The sequence below is a fragment of the Etheostoma cragini genome, chromosome 4 (genome assembly GCF_013103735.1).
Source record: "Etheostoma cragini isolate CJK2018 chromosome 4, CSU_Ecrag_1.0, whole genome shotgun sequence".
In the NCBI taxonomy this organism is placed as follows: Eukaryota; Metazoa; Chordata; class Actinopteri; order Perciformes; family Percidae; genus Etheostoma; species Etheostoma cragini.
In genome coordinates, this window is record NC_048410.1 from 28,047,528 (window position 1) to 28,059,974 (window position 12,447).

Genomic DNA, 12,447 nt, shown 5'->3' on the forward strand with positions numbered 1-12,447 from the left:
AGCTGAGAAACTCAATTTTTCTCATATATTTAGTTGCAATGACATCTAAGCAAAGGTAGACTATAGCCATAAATCACAGGCCACAATAACAGGCAGATTTTAGGCCGGTCCATCATCGGCTGTGTTTTGTTTTCTCATTGCATCTTGGCAAATTGCTGTTATTAATGGGAGAAAGCATAGTTTGCAGCCCTCATTAGATGTTGTTCCAACAGCGCCTCTGATGGATTAAGACAAGCCAGAGGCCTTGTCTGCCTCTACAAGCAGCTAATATGAGCCAATTAAATGCCATGCACTCTCTGGCCACTCCACACTTGCTTATGTGCTTGCACGACGATATGTTGGTATTCTGCTTCATGGCCAAATGGATTTAAGTTTCAAGACAAGTAAATTTCTTTCAAGGATTTTTGACTGAAGTATGCTTACCCTCACAATCCCAGATAATAAAAGTTAAAAGCTGTTGGTTTCTCTGAGGATGCTGAACATTTTCCTTTGATCCGGCAACTTTTAAATCATCTTTTTTTTAATCTCTCCTCACAGTAATTGGTGCTATTTGTGACACCAGATGTTGGTTCTACCTGTGTGTTTATTTCAATGTGTTAGCCTCGGCAGAGCACCTGATTCATGAAGAATGAGTGTATTTGTAGGTGGCTGTGAGCCCTGTATAAATATACTTGAGGCTTCCTTCGAATACAGCGCTCATAACACAGGAAGGATCGATATTGTGCAGCGCTAGCCTGAAAACAAGACGTAAGTCTCTCTTTCTGTTGAATTAAAACTGAAGATGTTCCCGGTGCCATACATAACTTGTAAGAGTTTACTGGATATATCAATCATGAAGTCATATTTCCTTAGGCTCCAAATGCCATGCACCAAACAACATACACATTAGTGGGAATATTGGGAATTCCAACACATTTTGGGAGAAACTGTTTTGCACTTTGTCTTCAAATGCTTCATAATTCATGGATTGCTCTTTCCACTGAAGGAGAATCCCCTCTGACTGTTTAAAATATTTTGTTTCACACACTGAAGTCAAATAAAAGAAGTGCCCAGCGTTCATACAGTCTGTACAACATAGCAGATTAAAGCTATCTGACTAACTTTAATGGCTTTCTTTTAGTAAAGCTTGTCAATTGAAGAGTAAAACGAGCGACAGTCGAGTTTTTTCCCCATTGCGAACGAAATATTAACATGTTGGAATCCTAACAGTGTGGTAGATTGTCATAAATAACGTAAGATTTGTGCTGTGTTATATGTATTTAAGGAAGCACCTCTGCTGGTTGAAGTAAATGATGACCTGTTGGCCTGCACGGATGAAAAGTTAATTCTGCCAAAATAATAAATGTGTTGAATTGTCTCCGATGGGTGATGACTAAACACAGTGTTGATATTCCACGCCTCAGAGTTGAATTAACAGCATAATAGACTTTGTTTTAACAAGGACATCAAGCTAACCAACAGATAATGCTCCGTTGGAACACTTTCAACAGGGAATAGGCAAAGAAAACGTGTCTAATTTCTGAAATCATTTGGCTGGCATTCGATGGATATTGAATTGCGTGGGAATTATGCCTTTCCATCTTGGTATGTGTAGTCTGCAACTGTTCCAGTTTCTTTTAGGGATTATTTGAAATGTGAACTTCCCTGGCACGAGCGCATAACCCATGTAATTTGCTCTTTTTAAAATTCCTCATCCTTCCCCTCACGCTCCGGAGAATTTTTCTATCATTCGCTATGCTTTATTTTGCTCTGTGCCAGATAGTCAATGGATTGTTCAGAATTAATCTCTGCAACCACACATGGTGATCCACAAGAAATTAACTTGATATGTTTAATTATTTTTTATGTAAGGATCTGACGCAGTGGTTCTGAAACTTTTCGACATCAAGGACCCCTAAACTGACACAAAGTGGACCATGGACCCCCATCCGACAATACTTGATCCCATGGCCATACAATTATACAGAGTATATGTAGTGAAATGCTTTGTCAAATGTCTCCATGGCTGTGCAATGTGTAAATAATAAGGGAATACATAGAAAATGAAGAGAAGAAGAAATGTCTAAAGTGAATGAGGTGTTTCCAATGTGTTTGTGCTCCTGCTACATTCCTCATTCAGTATCCGGATTGCTTGGGGATAAAAAATCTTCTCTCTCTCTGTGTTGGCCCTCAGGCAGTGATACCGTTTCTCAGAGCGGAGGGCAGAGAAGAGGCAGTAGTTGGGGTGATTGGGATCCATGGGGATTTCCTTTACTCTGGACTTTACTCTCCTGATCTATATTTCCTCTAGGTGGGTAGGGCACTCCTAGTGGTACGTTCAGCTGATCTTACTACTCTCTTTGGGGCTTTGCGGTCTTGCTGAGTGCTGTTTCCATTCCAAGCTCTTATATTCCTAGTAATAAGGCTTTCAATGGTGGCTCAGTTAAAGTTCTTATGTAACTGCTGAGGTAACCTTAAGGCATCTGAGGTGAAAAGGATTCTAGTGTCGGCGGGAAGACAAAACAAGGGTTAACAAGAGATTGAATATCTCCGTGAACACTGGAGTAATGCCCAGCATTGCTTGTCCGGCCATGCCGTCTAGACCTGCTGCCTTCCTGTTCAAGGTTCGTAATGCATGGGCCTGGATGTTATTCAAAAAATGTGTCAAAATGTGCATAGAACGCGTTGAGTTCCTCTGCCAGCGAGGCGTCAGTGCTCACGATGATGGAAGCATCAGTCATTGCCCTTAGTCCTAGCCAAATACATCTGGTGTCAGACTGTTCAAACCGGGACAGGATCTTCAACCCATACTTCCGTTTGCCGTCTTTCACCCTCCTCCTTTGATTGTACGCAGCAGCTTTGGACTCCTCCATGTTCCCAGATCCAAACACCGAGTTGTAAGCAGCAGGGCCTCGTGGATGGAATGATTTACCCATGGCTTTTGGTTTGCATATATTCAGATGGTGACTTTGGGGACAACATCATCCACAACATGCCCGATATGCGCCCACACTGCTTCCTTTAAACTCGTCAATGCTGTGATCTGAGCTACGTCTGAACATATCCCAGTCCGTATCCTGGAGAAAGAACTCAGACTGCTCTGGCTCGAGCTGGATCTCTTGCATGGCTGGAGGCTCATGTTTTATCTTTATCTGGGCATAAGGAAAACAGCAGCATGATCTGACTCGCCGAAAGGTGGAAGTGACTAAGCTTTGTATCCCCCTTTGTATTCGGTGTAACAGTGTTCCAGTAGCCTCTCCCCTCTGGTGCTACACTTAACATGTTGGTAAAATTAGGCATGAGGCTGGCCTTCCCTGTCACAATCACCGCCGCAGCCCTGTTGTCACTCTGATGCTTGTTCCATAAAACTTCTCCATCTTTTAGATGTTTTATTACAGAAAGTGAATGAATCCCATGAGCAAAATAGTTATACATTCTGTCATTGGGATACTTATGGATGACATTTTAGTGTAAATACAATCATTCCTCTTTTGATAGGGGATCCCCTAGGACCCCTTTAAGGACACCTGGGGTTCCCGTGACCCCACTGTGAGAATCACTGATCTAAAGTATGTGCATATACTGGATAGCATATCTACAATTTGGAAGGATTTGTTATAACCTAAAACTGAATATGTCCTTTACTAAAGATAAGGAACACGTTCATCTCTTGGCGAGTGAGTGACGGTGGTACTTCTAATGTGTATTTGTACCATCCCTCTGGAAAACTCACACCGAGGCCAGGCTGCTCCCCTTAGGAGTTGGTAGTAAGTGGTTAGGATTTTCTCTAAGAGCATCAGCTCTGTGTTAATGACATGCAGTCTCTGGAAAGGTTTATTCATTCAATTTGACTATGGAGAGAAGATCTCTTCAACCTGCTGATTAAATTAAGATCCTTTAATGAGCAAATCTAGGTGCGCTTCCACGAGAGACATTCTGATCTGTGTCTACCAATGCAGATACCTTGAACTTTATAAGCTCGAACGCACTAAAAGCGATAATTGACCAACTCATTTGTCGCGCCTCAGTTGATGCTCCTTTGGCGCACTTAAGGCATTAGATTTGAAGTGCCAACACAACAGAACCAGCAGAATTTTAGAAAAGATCAAATGTTTTGCATATTACAGATCTCCCTATCAGTGGTTGCATTGGACTTAGCTTCATGACAGACAGGGTCGTAAAACTTGCATCATAATCTCTAGCCTATTATTACCCGTTTGAATTTTTGAATGATATTAAGCAATTCATTCATATATTTTAAATTTTTTTTTAATGATAAATATAGGCCAAAGCGCAAGTTTATAGGCTAGATTGTGAATGTCTGACCAGAACCACCGACACTGCGGTCACTTTTCATCACAAAACAGATTAATAATGCATTGGAAATATGTATGCTAAAGTATACTTGCTTCATTACAACTCCTTAATTATGTTAGCACTGTATCATAAAAATTCCTTTAACTATGTAAAGACCGTGCATATCCACACTCCTTATATTTCTACTCAGATATTGATATACTTAGTGCAGCTGTAACACAGAATTTCCCTTCAGGGATCAATAAAGTGATTCTGATTGTCCTTCGTCCTTCATTGCATCAGTCCCAACTTTTTTAAGTCATTTATAATCACCCTCAAAATTATTATTGGGCTTTTTAAAGAAACCTTTGGACACTCAGTGGCCCTGGTATTTTGCAATGGTATGTAGGCACAGCAGCAGAATTACAGTATGAGCGTTATTCACAGGATCACTAACATCTTCAGATCATTGACATCCTCCACTCACGACTGGCGTGTCCAGTTTCATTGATTACCAAAGAACACTGACCTCAGATGAAGGGACAGAGGTGGACGTGCAGCGAGAACGCACAACAGTATACATTTTGATTCTGATCACACCGGTACAGTAACGCTCTAAAAAAAGCAGATTTGGTCGCATCGGGTTCTCTCAGCTGATGCTAACCCATTTAATCCAGTTTAAAGTGGGCATGTCAAAGCTTTTTGACGTGCCTCGTGAACCTTTGGTGCGTGTTTGGCCATTTAAAACAAAAGGTTAAAACACGTGGGTGAGGGTCTTATTATTTAAAGGCAAGTGACACAGATTTTCTGCTGTGTAATGTATTTTATTTGGTGGTGATCTTTTTGTGACTCTGCTTGTACTGTGTGTCACACAACTCCACAGCTATATTGTGTAGTCATTTTCTAAAATGAGAAGTTCACTATATGCCCTATTTCATTTGCTGTACATACGTTAGCTATGTACAATATACTTTGGAATTATTCAGCAAAGTAGAGTTTGTTTAGATGCTGTAACTCTGGAAATTTTGTACTGTTCACATGTGCTAGTATTTTAGATCCATCATGCCATGCATAGTGCTCTGAAAAGTATGTAGCCATATAGATTCTTATCTAAAAAATCTCTATACAATGTTCTCGCTGCAACCTAACAAGGACAAAACATGCACACTTCAGCGGTATTGCAGAGAGGCGACTGAATAAACCTGTTTCAGCGTGATGTCCAATATTTTCAAGACATATCTCTGGACACAAATGGCCAAACACCATGGGAGTGAGGTATTATTATAAAAGGCTCTTTTTATATTCACATTCACAAGGGGAATTTTTTGCATTGAATACCTTTCATTTCAATACTTTAGGTACATGTACATTTCTGATTATATGTTACCTACTTCAAATGCAGGACTTGTACTTGTAAGAGAGTATTTCTCAGTGTGGTATTAGGATCTAAACACAAGCAAATGTGTCACTAGGGGTTGTACTGTCAAGGGGAAAACATTTGAGACTTTATCAACCTGTTAACTGGTTTATATGTAGTGCAACCTGACTTTCTTTCATATTGATTACTTTCAAAGTAATGCACCTTCTCTGAACAATAAATGTAATGTAAAAGAAAACTGTCTACATGCATTGTGAAATGCATACAGTGAGTTTGTCCAGACAGTCTTTTTGTCTTAGTCACCAATTGAGTGACTAAGAGCTGGGCAATGTGCCCGATATATCATATAATAGTGATTTCATTATTATTGATCTGACTGCCTTTGTATTTGATGGTATTGCTAATTCCAAGTGAAACACATCACCTTAGAACAACCAATCTTCCCGTTGTTATCTCTTTTTAAGTAGAACTAATAATCTTAAAAACCTTTTCACTTGGAGCATGCTAAACAATGAAACAACAAAATAAGAGTTACCCGCAGATCTTTGAATAATAGCAAATTACAGGAATAAATTAAACCAATTAAAAAACTAAAGAGTGTTAACAAAATGTGTTTTCTTATCTCAACCACCTTCTGGTTCAACTGCAATGCATTCCGCATTAATGAAAGCTAAAAATGCTTTCATACAAAAAGACAATTTTTGTCGATAGCAACTGTGAATGATTTCAATAACTTATAGAAAACACTATATGAGAGTGTTTTAGTAGTGTGTGAAAGCATTTCACAAGTTCTCATAAGAGGCATTCAGGTGGGTGTGTAAATGCATTTAGCGTGTGTGGGATATCCAGTATGTCACGTGAATGAGTTTGTTTTTATATTTGGAAATGAGAGGAAAATTACATGTACTATACGTGCAAAGTTATTCTCAATAATGTCCCTAACAGTCGCTCATACTTTACGCTATATGCTAACGATTGTTACTGTTGCCAAATTATATTGGAGTTCAGCCAGACTTTTGGCACAGTCATCCAACTCTGTGTGCCCACACTGCAGGCCATCAATAAGAAAAATCTTATTTGATTAACCCTCATGTTGTCCACGGGTCAACTTGACCCGCTTTCCTATATCAATGTTCTTTTTAACTGCTCAATTGTAATTACCCAAAATTGATGATTGATTAAATTCTTTTTTTTTGGCATTGTTTCCACACAAAGCTCTTTGGCAAGTCCAAATCTCTACTTTCCTTAATTTTGGGGCGTCATATTCAATTTTATAGCATTTGAAAAAGAAATGTAAGTGGTTTTGTAAGAGTAAAAGTCAAGTGTAGCTTGACATTTTGTTGACACAATTTAGAAATAGCGCAATTACAAATCTTTAAGATAACATTTAGCTACGCCTAATACTCCAATTCAACAACATTTCCCCAGGCACTAGTCTCTCCGACATTTCCACTGCTCTCTTCTGCCAACAAATCACCTCTCGTGGGTTTTTTGTGCAAGTTTTCTCCATCTTTCCATAGTAGTCGGACACTTATAATAAAAATCGGAGCCTTTGACTTTTAATGTTCATTGATGGTGCATAATTGCCCTCAAGGACTACATTGCAGCCCGGTTCACGGCAATCGGCTACAAGGCTCTCGCTCAATACTGGACCAATTTAAACAGTTCTTGTCCCCATTAGTAACTAAAGAAAAACATAGAATAATTGGGTCCATGTTTAGAAAAAACTAGTTTTAATTAGACAGTTAATGTTCTAAAAGTAAGTAAAACGGTGTTATAGAGATAATGACTGAGTTAGATTGTCAACATCAATGGCGGCGTTATCCTTTAAAATACATTTTCATCACTAACCCGACACTTCTGTTGTTGTTTCTGACATTTCTCATTATGTTCTTTATATTTACTGACAATGAATGAGAAATTCTTCAAAGCAGTTGTTCGAATCGTGATGCCGTTCAAATGCCGTTGCTTCCCTCAGAGGTTTGTTGACTGAGGAAGTTAATTCAAGGCAAACAACTTCAGATAAAACACTGGTGAAACACCAAAACAGGCAGATTCATTTGTTAGAAACGATTTAATGTGAGAAGCATTTCTGTTTTACATACAGCCACAGCACATTTTCAGTTCATGTAGGAGATGGAATTTGAAATTGACAAAACAGTATACTGAATAGATAATACTGCTTATCGTTATTGATAATAATGCTTTAACAGCTACGTAGTGCATGTCACACAGCTAACAGCGGTCTTGGGTAGTTATCAGTCCAGTCAATTTTATTCATATGGCACAATTTTCCTCAGGGGGCTTTACAATCATACAACACCCTCTGTAACATACAACAACCTCTGTCGTTTTCAACACTCTCTTTGGTAACGAACGGAAAAAAAATCAGTGATAAAAATGGAAGAAACTGAGGAGGGATGCCTCTTCCAGGATGGACACTTGTGCAATAGATGTATGTACGGAATAGATCAATGTAAATACATTACTTACTAAACAATTATTAATGGAGACAACCCATGATAATGAACCCCCAAAAAAATATAGAATATGAAAATGATGGATCCAGGAGGAAGTTAAGCAGCTTCCAGGTGTCTCCAAACAACTAGAGCTTGAGCAACATGATTGGCTACACAATAACACAGATAGATAGATAGATAGATAGATATTGATCCCAAATATATACAGTATACAGAATGATATGGAAATGGTTGCTATTTACAAACCAGATAAAGAAATCATGAAGAACTCAAGTCACCATTTAAGAAAATACAACTGAAGTCTAATATACAGTAAGAAGATACTTAACCCCCATGTGGAAGAGTGCTTGTTATGTAATTGCATAAAGATTATTCATGGCACTATTTCAAAAGAGTAGCTTTTAAACTTTTGTGCTATCTTACAATCAAAATTGAAAATTAGACTTTTTTGTTGACTTTTTATGGATGTTTTAAACTTTTTGTTTTTACATTTTGGTCCCTTTTTTCAACACTTTTGACCCTTTTTTTCAGTGTTTGTCACTTTTTTGACGTTTTCTACACTACGTCACACCAACTTATTAACTTTAGTGTTAGTTTCTTTTGGAATTAATGGTCAATAAACCTAATTTATAGGAAATTATACCTAATGTTTAGGAACCAGAAATTAGGAAAATATTTAGTCTAAAATTAAAGGAATGGATGTTGATGGATAATCACAGACTGGAATATGTCAACTTTTACTCAATACTATTTCAAAACCCTTCAATTTCTTTTTTGAAATGCTATAAAGTTGAATAAGACACCCCAAACTGAATGAAAATAGAGATTTGTACTCGCCCAAAAGCGTTGTGTGGAATCAATCATGTTATTTTGGGGTAATACAATGATCATTGATATAGGACAATATGAAGACAATATGAGGGTTAAAATCATAATCTGTAAATGAATGGCTACGTCATTGCTGTCGTCCAACGCTTACCTCATCAGGACATCAAAACTCATGTTTATTGTTCAGGCAAAGTACTTTATGGTATATGACTGCAATAAAACTAATTCCATGTTTTTCTTTTTCCAGGATATTTGACTGTTACCATAGAGCCATTGCCTCCCGTTGTTGTGGGCGAGACTGTTACCCTCAAGTGTAACTTCAAAACAGACGGAAGGCTTCGAGAGATTGTTTGGTACAGGGTGAGTAAACCTGTCTACACTGTGTACACTCCATGACATTAAGCTCTTTCTCCATTTCTTTCATGTTAGCCATTTGCCATCTGAGGAGGTCAATGCCAATAGTCCTATTACAGGTTAATGGCAGCGTAAGGAGAACAACCATGCGCTGTCAAACTGCAATTGTTAGGAAACAAGCTATTATTTGGGCCAGCTTTATGGGAGGCATCCCTGGCTGTTTCTTGGAAATTTGATTTCTCAATCTGCTGGTCATCACCATCATGTCTTAATAGTTCACAGCTGGTGACCCAGTTGTTATTAAAATCCCAGTTGGTGAACTACACTGCTTATGTGCTGCCAATAATTAGATTGCTGTTGGAGGAGAACAAAAAAAAAGACCTCTTATATGGCCAAGATAGTTTATTTTGTCCATAAGCACGGCATCTTTAAAGGTTTTGATTGGTTAAATGAATCTGCAAAAAGCATTACAGATCACAGATGATCAAATTGTTTCACTTCAATAATTATAAGCACGTGAATTGGAAAGCAGGAGCAACTGAGGCCCCTATTTGACCACATGTTTTTGCCAAAAACTCTCCAATTACAGGTTTGCTTTGTAAAAGTGGCAGACTCTTCTCCAAGTTGTTTGAAGCTCCTAAATGATGATTAAATTTGTATAATTTTGATATAGACAAACTGCAGAGCCAGAAATCAGCCGAGCTGGGTTATTCCATAAATGCATTCTTGCTCTGTCTTGTCATTCTTGGTGCTTGTGACTTAACCAACATGCTGATGGGTTTCCAAGACTAACAAGTTGCGCGGAAAGACTCTTCGCAAGGGGTGCTTTGATAATGAGAATACACAAGAACTGCAGTACTGATTTCCTGAACAATAGATGTGGCTTAGAGGAGCTCTCCACCAACTGTGTCCTGTTTGCTCATGAGGAGACTATTGAGCCTGTAAAAACAGTTGGATGTGCTTGTGTATGTATTTTTGGCTCTGGATGGAGCTCTCCAAAGTCTGAAAAATAACTCTAATGATGCTGCGAGGAGGAAGGTGCTATTGAGTTGCATTGTGGGTAACATAGGATCCAGCATTTCTGGAGCTTGACCAATATTGGAACACAAGTCAGTCAGATATTTCAGCCTGTGTGGCATCGATTTTAACAATTCTTTTTTATTATTGTCTTTTCTCTGTGATAATACATCACTGAGTATCAAATAAGTAATTGAACCACGATGGTGGGAGAGAAGAGAGAAAAGAGAATTTTAAAAAGATCCTGCCAAAAAGGATTCTGCATCTTATTAGATCATTGTTTCAACAGTATTTGATCGTTGTGATTGAACATTCACAATGGTTTCACCCTCCGCCCTTCGTTAGAAATATAACACCTTTCTTTAATGAGCGAGCGGGGGTTTATTGCTAAGGCGGGAACTCTGTCTTTAGAGTAACTTCTGCTTTTTCACTTTTATCAATGTGAAATAAAACGGTGTCTTTGGACTCATCTTAGCTAAATGCTGACCTTTCAAGGTAGGACAAAAAGAGATTCATGGCACTATACACATTTACCTTAGTATCATAGATCACTTTCATTGCAGTGGCAATTCATTTAATCAGGCAGGGATTGGAGAGTGTTGTTTTGCTTATATTCCGTCAGATTTCTGGGGTGTCTATTGATAGCTGTAGTTTAAATAACCGCTGCGAGAACAGAGCTGTCCATATTAAGTGCCCCCGTGAGGAAAGCACAGAGGTTGTAACAGAAACTGGCCAGATCTCTCCGGTGGCCACTGCTCAGCACAACCGTTGATAAATTATAAATCAATTACCCACACTTGGCTGCCAAAGTTTCTTTAATCTCTGCCTTTCATTTGTCTAAATAATGTTGACTTCTCATTTTACCTCCTGTTTGAATGGAACTGGGGTTGATACTCACCTGGGGAATCCTCCTGTCTAATAAGAGCTTGGCCAATCAGACGCGGGCTGTATAAACTGAATATTTCAGCAAGTGCTCGTTTGTGCGGCTGGATCCTGACATATTCTGTTTGAGGTTTTTTAATGCGTAACACATCACTCAGATTTAGCATGTCTTAGGATGTGCTTGGCCTAACTCTGATCGTTGTAGATAAACCTCGCAGTACGAGCCACACTAACCCACAGTCTGCCGGAAAACACATTTCCTGTCAATCTTTTCAATGCAAAACTTGGGATTCATGTTTGCCATGCAACTCCGTGGCACTGTACCAAATTTGGTGAAGATCGGCCCTTAATCAAGGGGGGGGGCCTCAAATCAAGCCAGACGCATTTTGGCTTATAACCGAATGAATGTAAATGGGGGCAAAAATTTGCATTTGCAATATACTACAGCCTTGCAGCTCACGCATTATTAGTAATATTTCCTGACATTTGCCTCGCTCCCGTCCCGCTTAGGGTTCCGCTTTCACAGACTCGGCGGGTCGTCGGGGGCGACCCACGCCCACAAGGCTTGAACCCTGTTATAAGTGCTTGTAGCACTTGCTTTTCTATTAAAAAGCATTTTGTGTTCATTTTGATGAATATTTTTTTAAGGGGACCGTAGAAATATCATTGACACAGAGTGGACTGTAAGGGTGTGTGTAGGTGCAGCATTTAATTTTACACAAGATGGCACCACATACGGAGACGGGGGTGAATGCAGAAGCGTGAGAGTGATCCTCTGTAATGGATGTTGTACATCCCTGCAGCTCACGCTTCAAGAGCAGATAAATGAAAGCCTCTCAAGTGTCTACGGTTTTGCACTGTAGGCCACATTCATGTTTTTAGTGAGTTGTGAATACTGACAGGCCATGGATTAAGCACTATGTCTAGGTAGTGCCATCAAGTTGTCTATTATACTTTAATAGCATACACCGAATTGCAATGATGCATCATTTGAGAAGATGGTGGTTATGCGCTGTTCTGTTTAGTAGAAATCATGTCGCAGGGACCTACATATAAGCTCATCCCATGCTATGCCTGATTTCATTTGTCATTCTGATGAATATATATATATGGGACATCTCAGTAGGAGCCCAGGTATACCTCGCTGATGATCGTGGAGCTAAATGTGTCTGTAGCTTGTCTGTTGAGTGCACCTCTGCACTCTGGTTAATTTTAATCAATGGATAAACTCCT

The 12,447-nt window shown here is 39.1% G+C and overlaps 1 protein-coding gene across 2 annotated transcripts in view; it reads left to right on the plus strand.

Moving 5' to 3' along the window:
* The window catches only part of igsf21a (immunoglobin superfamily, member 21a), a 217,678-nt gene that overhangs the window by 60,958 nt on the left and 144,273 nt on the right, over nucleotides 1-12,447 (plus strand). For both annotated transcript variants that reach the window (XM_034868272.1, XM_034868273.1), the window contains exon 2: nucleotides 9,209-9,321. In XM_034868272.1, coding sequence (XP_034724163.1) covers nucleotides 9,209-9,321 — 113 coding nt within the window. The remainder of the gene's footprint in view (nucleotides 1-9,208; nucleotides 9,322-12,447) is intronic.